This window comes from Typopeltis vanoorti, chromosome 16, assembly GCF_054136105.1.
Source record: "Typopeltis vanoorti isolate ZY-2024b chromosome 16, IOZ_Tvanoo_1.0, whole genome shotgun sequence".
Classification (NCBI taxonomy): domain Eukaryota; kingdom Metazoa; phylum Arthropoda; class Arachnida; order Uropygi; family Thelyphonidae; genus Typopeltis; species Typopeltis vanoorti.
Genome location: NC_143564.1, coordinates 97,977,416 through 97,989,588, shown reverse-complemented (window position 1 = coordinate 97,989,588; position 12,173 = coordinate 97,977,416). Strand labels below are relative to the sequence as shown.

The window sequence follows — 12,173 nt, the reverse complement described above, 5'->3', positions numbered from 1 at the left end:
GTCTCCCTTAGACACCACTCCTCAGCACTCTGCTAGAGGAAACTTCATCAATGGGCCTGCTACCCATTTGGGGAGGTGTTTATGGGCAGCGCAAAGAAATGGTTCTGCAAAAGGATGGAAATGGCAACGACAACGGCACCAGACTATGGATTTAGGTAACTGGAACATCTTCTCTCTGACAGGGAAGGAGTTGGAACTGGTCGAGGAAGCCAAGCGCTACCAGCTAGACTTATTCAGGCTTTCTTCAACCAAGAGGGGAGAATCTGGAACTGTCGACCTGGATAAGGGGTGGAAGCTCTACTACTCTGGTGTGAGCCCGACATTGTCTGCTCAGGCGGGTGTGGGGATACTCACAAGCCCCCAGCTGTCAGACTGTGTTGCTGAGTGGATCCCATTGGGGGGACGGGTATGTGTGTCAAGGCTTCAGATGGAAAACCATGATCTGGCTGTGGTGCAAGCCTATGCACCTAATCTGGAGTCAGAATACTCTGCCTTCCTAGAGGAAGTGGATGCTGCTTTTGACAGGGTGGCAGACATGGAATCAGTCCTGCTAATGGGCGACTTCAATGCACATGTTGGAACAGATGACCAGACATGGAGGGGTGTGATTGGGAGGAATGGTGCCCCTGACCTTAACGCGAATGGGTTGAAATTATTATGGGTTGAAAGTAGACTTCTGCTGTACTAACAGCTTGTCCATAATGAATACCTTCTTCTAGCACCGAGAAGTCCATAAGTATACCTGGTACAGGGATACACTAGAACAAAGATCTCTGATTGACTTCTTTATAGTCTCAGCAGACCTATTTTCCTCAGTGTTGGATGTTCGTGTGAGAAGAGGGGCAGAATTGTCAACTGACCACCACCTTGTTGTGTGCACTCTACGGCTTCAGAAACCAGATGCTACCATCAATGCTGGTAGGCCTAAGCAGCTATACCGCGTGAAATGAGAGACATTGGAAAATGAGGCTGTGAGGAAGAATTTTGCAGATGACATTTCCTCCAGGTTCAAAGAGATTCCCAAGCATACTGCAGATGTTGAGGAGGAATGGAAGCTGTTCAGAACGGCTGTCACTGCCTCTGCACTCTCATGGTGTGGCAGAAAGCGGCTCGGCTTGTGGCAACGGGCAGTGAGAAAAGGACACCTTGGTGGAACCAAGAAGTGCAAAAAAAACTGTCCAGGCAAAAAAGGAGTCCTACCTAACATAGCTTAGAGTCAGGTCACCTGAGATACGTTTGCAGTATGCTGAGGCACGAAAAACTGCTGCTAAGGCAGTAAAGACAGCAAAGCAGAAGGCTTGGAAATCCTTTGGAGAAAGATTAGATTCATCCTATGCAAATGCGAACAAAGTATTCTGGCAGACCATCTGCCGCCTTCGAGGGAGGAAATCGTGCACGGCAAGGGCAATTAAGGCCTCTGATGGTGCACTTTTAACAACCGAGAAGGATATCCTTCACAGATGGAGGGAATACTTTGAGAGCCTTCTTAACCTGGGTGGCCCAGCAGTTGTGGACATCCAAGAGGTGCAGATCAGGGCAATGACTAGTCTCACAGCAGAAGAGGTCCGTTTAGCAATAAAATCGCTAAAATTGGGCAAGGCTGCTGGCGATGATGAAATTTGGCCCAAAATGCTAAAAGCCTTAAATCGAGACGGTGTTCTCTGGCTGACTCGAGTGTGTCAGGCTGCTTGGATATCTGGGCGAGCACCAAAGCAATGGCAGACAGGCATAATAATACCAGTCTTTAAGAAGGGAGACCAGAAGGATTGCAGTAACTATCGTGGCATCTCTCTGCTCAGCCTGCCTGGGAAAGTGTATGCTAAGTGCTTGGAAAGACGGTGCAGGAGCATAGTTGAGTCAAAGTTCCAGGAAGAACAATGTGGCTTTTGTCCTGGTAGAAGCACAACTGACCAAATCTTCACTTTAAGGCAAGTCTTTGAGAAATCTTGGGAATATGCCAAGAATGTCTACACATGTTTTGTGGACTTGGAGAAGGCATATGACCAGGTTCCTCGGGATAAGCTTTGGCAAGTAGTACAGGAGTATGGAGTGGATGGTCAACTATTAGCTGCCATCAAGTCCCTGTATGAATGCCCAGAGTTTTGTGTCAGGGTAAACACCACAAAGTCTGAACCTTTCACAGTCTCCGTTGGCCTCCGCCAAGGGGGTGTTCTGTCACCCCTCCTTTTCATAATATTTATGGACTGGATCGATAGGCACAGCCGAGGCAGTGAGTGTGTCAGAATTGGAAAATGTAGCATTGGACGTCTGCTTTTTGCAGATGACCTAGTTCTGCTTAGCTCTTCCACAGATGACCTCCAGCGGACCCTGGATAGGTTTGTAGCTGTTTGTGCAGACGCCGGAATGAAGATCAGTGTGGCCAAAACTGAAACGTTTGTGGTCTCAAGACAACCACCCAGTGCACTCTAAATGTAAGTGGAGTCCCAATGAGACAGGTGGAGAAGTTTATATATTTTAAATACCTTGGGTCCATATTCACGAATGATGGAAAATGAGACGTAGAGCTAGATACTCGAATTGGCTTAGCAAGCTCAATATTGCAGGAGCTTGGCCGTTCGGTAGTATTGAAGCGGGAGTTAAGCCAGAAGGCAAAGCTGGCTATCTTCAATACAGTCTATGTCCCCATCCTCACCTATGGTCATGAGAGTTGGGTATTGACCGAAAGAATGCGGACACGAATCCAAGCGGCTGAAATGAGGTTCCTTCGAGGGATTGCGGAGCTGACAAAACTCGACAGAGTCAGAAGCTCTGCAATTCGGGAAACCCTCAATACTCAACCGCTGCTTCTCCGTGTTGAGAGATCACAGTTACGCTGGTACAGGCACCTGGTCAGAATGCCACAAGAGAGGCTCCCTCGGCAGGCCCTCTTTGCCAAGCCAGAGGGTGGGAGGCTACGTGTAAGGCCAAGGACTCGCTGGATAGACTATAATCAAAACCTTGGGTGGACACATTTGGGAATCCCACCAGAACATCTGAGCTTGGTGGCAGAGGATCATGACCATTGGAAGTTCCTCTTGCAGCTTTTGCTCCCACAACCCAATTAGGAAGAGTAGGCCTTGAAGATGTATATATGTATGTATGTATGTATGTATATGTTTAAGTAATAGATCATTGGTCACGACTGCAAAGTACCGATATCTATTTAAGTGTGTGTTTAGAGTGTATGCCAGTGAATCTAGGAATATTTCCCTGAACTTGAATAAATTCTGTTATAGGATACTGGCTGGCACAGTAAAAATACAAATTTGCCAGTATTTGAAAAGGAAATATCCCTAGGTGGAATCTGGTTAGGGTCATTTCTTAACACAAGAAATGATAGAGGTTAATGAAGTATATAAAATAAGAAATTTGAGAGAAACAAGGCAATGACAACAATGGTGCAGCAGGTAGGATTTTAAATGAGTAAGGTTTTGAATAAGAAAGGATTTAATCAAGAACAACTAATTAAATATAAATCATAAATCATATAAATAACATATTTAACACTGTGTAGAGTAAATGTATCTTGGCTTATTTCTGCTAGTTCTGATCTAGTGGCTGTAATCCTTTCTCTCAAAATTGCTTGTTCCATTCTTCAGTAAATTCTGTTAGCTTTGGTTGTATGGAATGCATTCTTGATTTGGATGAACTTAGGTACGATTTCATTATCTCTACATCGGATTAAGAATATTAGACGGTTGATGAAATTCAGGTGTTTAATGCGTAATTTCTCTAGTTGCATAACTTTATACCAAAAGCACTCACTGTGAGCGTCTAGTTGTAGGCATAGGTTTCTGTGGTTTAGCAGTTCATAGCAGTCCAATGCAATACAACAAAATCCAGGGCCTAATTCTACACCAAGTTTGGTCAGCATTGATAAAAAATATACCCAAGTCAGACCTCGGACAATGTGAACTTGAACAACAAAATGTGACAGCATCCAGCATTGTTCAAACTTAGCACTGCACTGAATCTGCATTCGGATATTTAATTTAATGAAGTTAGATGGCCACAACTGCATAGAATGAACTATTTTGAGTAATTTCTCATTTCTTGTATTTAAACTTTTAGTTACCTTTGACCCTTGAAGATGTAAGTCAAACGGCTTACAAAATTTGTCTGTTTTTTTTATTCTTATTTATCTTAATAAATAAGAATAAAAAAAACACTTCTCATATGAGATCAGCTAACTCACTTTCAATTGTTGAAAAAGCCCCATGCAAAGATTCTTCTCATCTTTTCTTAACCCAAATTTATAAGAACATCAGCCCAACAGCCAAGACAACCCAATTTATCCTAGCAGGGGACACCTTTAGGACTCTACGACCAATGCTTGTTGCCTTCTTCAGCCTCATTTGCATTCACATATCATAGTTTTATGTTCCCAGAAGATGGCAATGTAACGTTCTGAAATATTGCAAGGTATTGATTAATGTTTTTTAATTAATATTTTAGTATACATTGTCATTTCCTGAAAAATTTAAAGTCATAATATTAATATAATCCAAGGGAATTTCATCCGCTACAAATTACTGTTCTGTAATAATAATTACTGAACAGTCACACTGTCAGATGATGATAGTGGCAAATTGGAGAAAAACTTAAAAAAGTTTTCTGCTCAGTTTATATTTAACAAAATTTCGAAATATATAAAATAAAGAATAATAAACAGTCATAAAACCTCATGAATTTTTTATACTGAAAATAAAATATTTTATAATAGAATATGATATTTGTTAATAATTAAAATAAATAATAATGAACAAATAAAAATTGATTTCCATTTACAAAACAGCAGTGTTTGAAGTATTCTAGACAAAGAAGCCAGTTTAACTGTATTAATTAAATTTAATAAAAAAAAATACATTCTTTCTTTTCCATTGAAAGGTGTCTTATCTGCACTTGGTTCACATAATGAAAATCCTAATCCCCCAATAAACCTGCTAGGAGATTTTGCAGGAGGAGGTCTTCTTTGTGCATTAGGTATATGCTTGTCTATCATAGAGAGATATAATTCAGGAAAAGGACAAGTCATTGATGCTAATATGGTAATATGGTATAGAACATTGTGTCCAAACTTTAAATTAAGAAATATCATATTACTGAGAATAAAATGTACATTAATTTTGAATATCCCAAGTAAATAAATGAAAAATAACAATACACTCAATGCTTTTTATATACCATAGCCCCCCTTATCTGCGGATTCGCTATCTGAGGTTTCAGTTATCTGCGGTCAACCCTGGTCTGAAAATATTAATGGAAAATTCCAGAAATAGACAGTTTATATTTACATCAGCAAAGTGGATATTAGATCCAACATTATTTCAAAGCCAAATAATAATAAATTTACTTTAATCCTTTATCCAAGTGTGTGCAAACAGTTTGCACCCGAAAGTATCTTCAGGACTGGGGTAAAGTGGTACAACACCGGGCAACTCCCTGCAAAGGTGGAGCAAGCTACCAACACTCCTATCTCAGTATCTCCCATTATGCAAAACACATCTCCTTGCGGATATGTATAATGTTATGCATTAAGGGAAGGGCCACTACCCAGACTAGTTTTGACCTTTATTGAGGTCTCTTCAGTGGGAGCCAGACCCAAGTGGAGATACCAGGCAGAAGCATTAACAAGGTCATCTCCTCCTATAGGAGCTGCCAAATGGTGTGCCACCTTTTTATTAAATTACTCTGGATTTAGAGAAAGATGTTAAAAGTTTATTTTTCACTTGGTTAGACTATAATAAATTTACTTTAATCCTTTATCCAAGTGTGTGCAAACAAAGTTTGTGCCTGAAAGTATCTTCAGGACTGGGGTAAAGTGGTACAACACCGGGCAACTCCCTGCAAAGTGGAGCAAGCTACCAACACTCCTATCTCAGTATCTCCCATAATGCAAAACACATCTCCTTGCAGATATGTATGATAATGTTATGCATTAAGGGAAGGGCCACTACCCAGACTAGTTTTGACCTTTATTGAGGTCTCTTCAGTGGGAACCAGGCCCAAGTGGAGATACCAGTCCTTATAGTCCTTATAAGGACTGGCTTAAAGGGGCGAAGCAAGAATTCTTTTCATCTTCTCCGTTATCTGTAGAGGACAGTGTAGGGATAAGGTGTTATTGAGCTATTAAAGCTCTGATCATGGCAGGAGGGTAACAGCAATAGCCGTGCCTCAGTTAGAACTTCACTGGCTACAGCATTGCCATCCATTACCCTCCAAGGGTATTGGATTAAATGAATCAATCACCAGGCAAAAGCATTAGCAAGGTCATCTCCTCCTATAGGAGCTGCCAAACGGTGTGCCGCCTTTTTATTAAATTACTCTGGATTTAGAGAAAGATGTTAAACGTTTATTTTTCACTTGGTTAGACTATAATAAATTTACTATAATCCTTTATCCAAGTGTGTGCAAACAAAGTTTGCGCCTGAAAGTATCTCCCATATACTGAGATAGGAGTGTTGGTAGCTTGCTCCACCTTTGCAGGGAGTTGCCCGGTGTTGTACCACTTTACCCCAGTCCTGAAGATACTTTCAGGTGCAAACTTTGTTTGCACACACTTGGATAAAGGATTAAAGTAAATTTATTATAGTCTAACCAAGTGAAAAATAAACTTTTAACTTCAAAGCCGAATGTTTGTAAAAACTATGAAAGTTTTGCAAACTGACCTGAGAGCTTTCAAAATATAATCATCAGCATCCCCAAGTTGTTGCCTAAGCTACTTAAGTCAAGTAGGTAGTGCAAGCTAAGGCAACTCGAGGATGCCAATGATTGTATTCTCGTAAGTTCTCAGATCGGTTTATGAAACTTTCATAGTTTCCACAAACATTCGGCTTTGAAATAATGTTGGACCTAATATCCACTTTGCCTATGTAATTCTACATCACCAAAATGAACTGTATGGCTCTTTTTTATAGTAGTAGACAATTTGGCTGATCCCAGAGATAGTCCAACACCAGGGCAAGTTGCAAAGGTGGAGAAAGCTACATGCATCCTGCAGCTTTTTGGAAATCAGGAATACCAGGAATTGCACACTGTTCTGAGTAGTTCTCGGTTATCAGATCGATTTTCACAGTATCACAGTGCTTGTGTTCAAGTAACTCTTATTTTATTTAATAATGGTTCCAAAGTGCAAGAATAGTGATGCTGACAATTCAGATATGCCAAAGAGAAGTCATAAAGTGCTTCCTTTTAAGCGGGAAAAAAAAAAAGATGGAAGTTCTCGAGTTTATAAAATAATAATAATAATAATAAAATGTGTTGTTAATAATAATAAAAGGTTGCTAAGATTCCATTCATATTCGGATAACTTTATTACAGAATGTTGTTATAATTATTCTATTTTATTATTGTTGTTGTTAATCTCTTACTGTGCCTAATTTATAAATTAAATTTTATCATAGGTATGTATGTATAGGGAAAAAAATAGGATATATAAGGTTTGGTACTATCCACAGTTTCAGGTATCCGTGGGGTGTCATCGAACGTATCCCTCGCAGATGAGGGGGGGGATTACTGTATATTTTATACAATAAGCATGATCATATCTCATAATTAATCATTTATAATTTTGTAAAACGAGATTTTTTGTAATTAATTGACATTGGTTTACAAGTAGGAATTATAACTTGCAAATATACGCTAAGGTCATGAATATGATTAACTATGTGGTTTAATTACATGTATTTTTAAGCCAGTTTGTTTTACATGGATAAAAACCTGTTTCTAGGATGACAAATTTTTTTTATGCAAAGAACACATTGCATCATTCTACTAACTGCTGTAGTGGTCTACAGTAAGGAATACGATAATTGCTGTATATAGTGGAACCTCAACTTTTTATCCTTTTACAACTAGGATAAATTTCTCTTATGACTATGAAATTCTGGGCTACAGAAATGAAGGTGATCAGGATATAAATACATACATATATATATATTTCACCAGTGAAGATAGTTGATTGACTGAAATCATCCAATAAAACATTTTAACTAGTATGAATGATTTCTAATAACAGAATAAGCATAGTTTATTTTTTATCCAATAACTAAGTTTAATGTTACAAAATATTGCTTATATTATTTATATTTAAAAAAAAAAATTCACTGTGCCCAAATCACTTCATAGGTGCAGAGAGAATTAGTCTACAATCTGTGGTTGGAGAAAACATACTGGTGCTGTTTTTTTGTACTTTCTTTATCTTGTTTATTTCTTTGTTTATTGTCAGTTAAATTTAAAGTTATTTACAGGAGAGTATATATTTATGACCATGTATAGAAAGAGAAATACTGAATTTAAGAATACAAAATCCTTCACGATGTGGAAAGCAATAACAGCAGAGAAATGTGGAAATTTTAAGTCTTCACATTGGAACATGATGGAACTTGGAGACAACTAAAACTTGTTTTTTAAGTTTTAGTTGCCTAAAATTGGATAAATAAATTATTTCTGGGGACCACCATCATCAATTTCCTGCTATGTACCCCCAAGAGGTGTTCAGGTTACTATGACAGAACTACATGATTAAGTAAAGTTTACATTATTATTAATCTCCTGTCAGCAGTTTTCCTCCAAATCAGTGTGTTGCTTGTGAGCACTGCAATATTGTTATATCTAACATTTCATATTTCTAAGCTGCTTCTGACTGAATCAATCCACCTAGACCTTGGTCTTCCTCTGGGTCTCTTTCCTGTCATCTTGACATCAAACACCTGTTTTGCGAACCTTTCCTCACCGATCTCTTTAAGTGGCCATACTACCTTAGATTAGCACTGCTGACACATGCTTGAATTCTAATAATGTCAAGTTTCCAGGAACCATGTAACCCAATTCTTGATGCAAAGCTATGACAAATTAGGGTTGATTTATGAATGTTCACTTAATGACTTAGTGACACTTTCCATTTGTAAAATATCCAGCAGTTGGCTGTTATGCCTTTGTGATATCTTCTTTTACTTGTGTTGTGTTAATTTTATTAATTACTGTGCAATTGCTAACGTATGCTTATTCTATTTCGTTATATTGTTCTGCAATCTATATTATCCCTTTTCTATATCTAGTTCCTTTCTATATACTGTATTAATTTGACTCTTCCTGTTATCATTTACTCCACCTTCCGTATTCTTAACTCTTATACCTGAGAGCACTAGAAATTTGTTTTCGTTAATGACTGCGCCACCAGTGGTCCCGTCATGGTATAAGAAATAGTGATACTTCCAGTAGGTCTCTATCTAACATTAATCCTTTCTCAACTAAAATCCAGTCGTGGTCTTTATGCACTCCTTATCATAGCTATTATTAAATTCTCTCTTAGTCCCTTATTAACACCAATCAGTCATAGCTATTTTTTAACTCCCCGCTTGCAGGATGGAGTTTGTTTGGAAACATCACATTGCATATTAAAGATCAGGTGGTACTCCTTGAATATATATAACAAACGTTTATTAAATACTAAGACTGAATATACAACTCATACAATAGGGAAATTGCTTCTTCTAACTTTAGTTTAAAAGTTATGCTCTATATGACAAAACTTCTATAGCAATTTCCTACAATTATGCAACAGATCTTACAAAGATCACTGCAACAAAATATATAACTCCTAGTTTAAGCTATTATAGAACAAAACCTCTTTAGCAATTTCCTGCAACTATGCAACATAAAGCTTTAGAATTCACTGTTATCAATAATTAAAATTTCTAGCCTGATTACTTCTTGGGAAATTATTATGCTCTGATCTACACACCTACAAATTCCAACTATTCACTTGTATCAAATTACTCCTAGAATCTTAGCACTATAAACTTAGCAATCCATTTAAGATAGTTCTCTTACATTACATACAAAATAACATGTATTAAATAACTCACATGAGTTCTTTATCCCTTTAGTGCACTTCTTCACAGTTCGTCTCAGAGTCTTTAATTTCTTCTCCGTCTCGGGTTTTGGATTTCTCCTTAGAGGATCTTGGAGCACCGGTGTCTCATTTAGAATGGTTGGTGGGGTCTGGAATGCGGTTGTCCGGCGTCTTGAACTTCGGGCAAAGGGGTTCAATGATCGGAGCATATGCAGATTCGTCTAAGCGGCAACGCATTTTGGTCTGGCGCAGCTACTCCCTCTGTGGCTAATCGCTTCTGGCAACCATCCATCACAACGTCATCTGATCTGGATGACTTCCTTCTCCTCTTTGTCTCCTTCCAATCTCCATGTGTCTTAGCTGAAAACTGTTGATCTCGACAGTCAAAGATCCATGCCTTATATTCATTCTTCCACGGAACCCTGGATGAAGGATTGAGACCCCTGAACATTTCCGCTGCCTCTCTTGATCTTCTACTGATGCCAACTTCTCTTTCTCCCCTTATGTGCATTTTTAATCCGTTTTACTAGACTGCAGAACTATTCATGCTGCCCCCCCCCTTTACCACTGACCTTGAAGGTAGTCTTAGACTGCGCTTGTAAACAAAAGGTTTCTCTTACACTTTCTCAGATCACTAACATCAAATAAAATTCCAGTAGCAAAGGCATTGCCCTTGGCTTTAACATTTAATCATCTTTTGTTTATACAAGTGAGCAAGTAAATTCCCTTTTGGGCTTTATACATAGGCTCTTAGTATTATATTTACAGTAACAAACAAAGTTATTTTTGTAAGCTTTCTAGATGTGACCTCTGTAAAAGTCGATGCAAAGAGCCTTGAAAATTTTTGCTGCATCGAATTTTACAAATTGACCACTTAAGTTATAAAAGTGAGGGTTTACTGTACTTGATATGTTGTGGGACATTATTAGAGATCTGGTGGCATTCCACATCAGTTTCCTTTTTCAGTCTACTATAATCCTCTGTTCTTTGAGTGTTGGACACATCATTTCACACCAGTATGGAATTCACTGACAGAGTACTCTCTAAATAATCACTACATTCTTGGACAATTTTCCACCATCACTGACGGTGTGTCTGTTCTATAATTATTCTTCCTTTTTTGCTCATAATGTGGTGGAAGAATTCCCTTGGATTCTTCTGACATGCCAGTTTTCTCTCATGTTGCTTGCTTCTTTCCGTACTGCATTTACAGCCTCATTTTTATACTTTGTGCATCATTCCCTCTCCCTCTTATATCTTCTTCATAACAGATTTATTTCTTACACTGCTTGCTTAATTTCACTCTAGCCTCATTTATTCACCTGACTCTTGGTATAGAGAGATTGCTTTGGATAAAAGGTGGGAGATTTCCAAATAGACTTTAAGGAGTGGGAGAATCAATTGGGACATTTGACCTAATAACCAGACTGACCTCACCTTCACATGATGCACCCATTAAATAGGCATTCTCCCAGATACTGAATGAAAGAGGATGGACTGGCAATTTGTTAATTAACCAACAGTGGTATTCTTTATTGGCTTTGAACAGAAAAAACATGATAATACAACATGAATTTGAATATACTCAAACACAGTGGTAGTAGAATTGAAAATAGGCACCAGTAGCATAAGAACTATCAATGGAAAAGAAGTTAACTGGCAGAATAATTAAAAGTGCTATCGTTATTAAATTCCTGATATGTACCCTCATGGGGCTTAGAGGATACTATGATAGTATTACACAACGAAGTTTACATTATTACTAACTTCTTATCAATGTTTTCCTCTAAATAAGCGTGTTATCAATCAGAATTACAATATTGTCAGATATTATATTTTAATCTTCTAAAGCACTTCTAAAATCTGAAAGAATGGATCTCTCTCCACAGGAACAAAGTTCAGGATTCTGGATGTAGCTGTTTTCCCAACAACTACTTATAGATGTGATACTTGGAATCTAAAGAAGTCTGATAGGAAAAGGAATAGCTGCTTTTGAGATATGATGTTACAAAAGGCTATTGAGGACATCATATACTGAAAGGCAGGCAGGCAGACAGATTGGTGCTAGAAAGGATTGGTAGAACTTTAAGAATATTGACAGAAGAAAGTTGAAATACTTTGGACACACTGAAAGGATGGAAGGAGGGCTTCTCAAAACAGCAATTCAAAGTAAAGTGTTCCTGGAAAAAGAAGGAAGGGTAGACTCTCAAAGAGATGTATGTATGGGATTTCTGGAGTTACTGTTCTTCAGAGAGTTGAAGCCTCTAGAAAAGCATACAACTGGACCACCTGGCAAGGACTGGTGGGCACATCATTG

General features: G+C 38.3%; 1 protein-coding gene across 1 annotated transcript in view; it reads left to right on the top strand.

Moving 5' to 3' along the window:
• Nucleotides 1-12,173, top strand: part of Amacr (Alpha-methylacyl-CoA racemase) — a 125,584-nt gene that overhangs the window by 76,334 nt on the left and 37,077 nt on the right. The window contains exon 4 of the mRNA XM_090406183.1: nucleotides 4,888-5,048. Within this exon, the coding sequence (XP_090262309.1) occupies nucleotides 4,888-5,048 (161 nt within the window). The remainder of the gene's footprint in view (nucleotides 1-4,887; nucleotides 5,049-12,173) is intronic.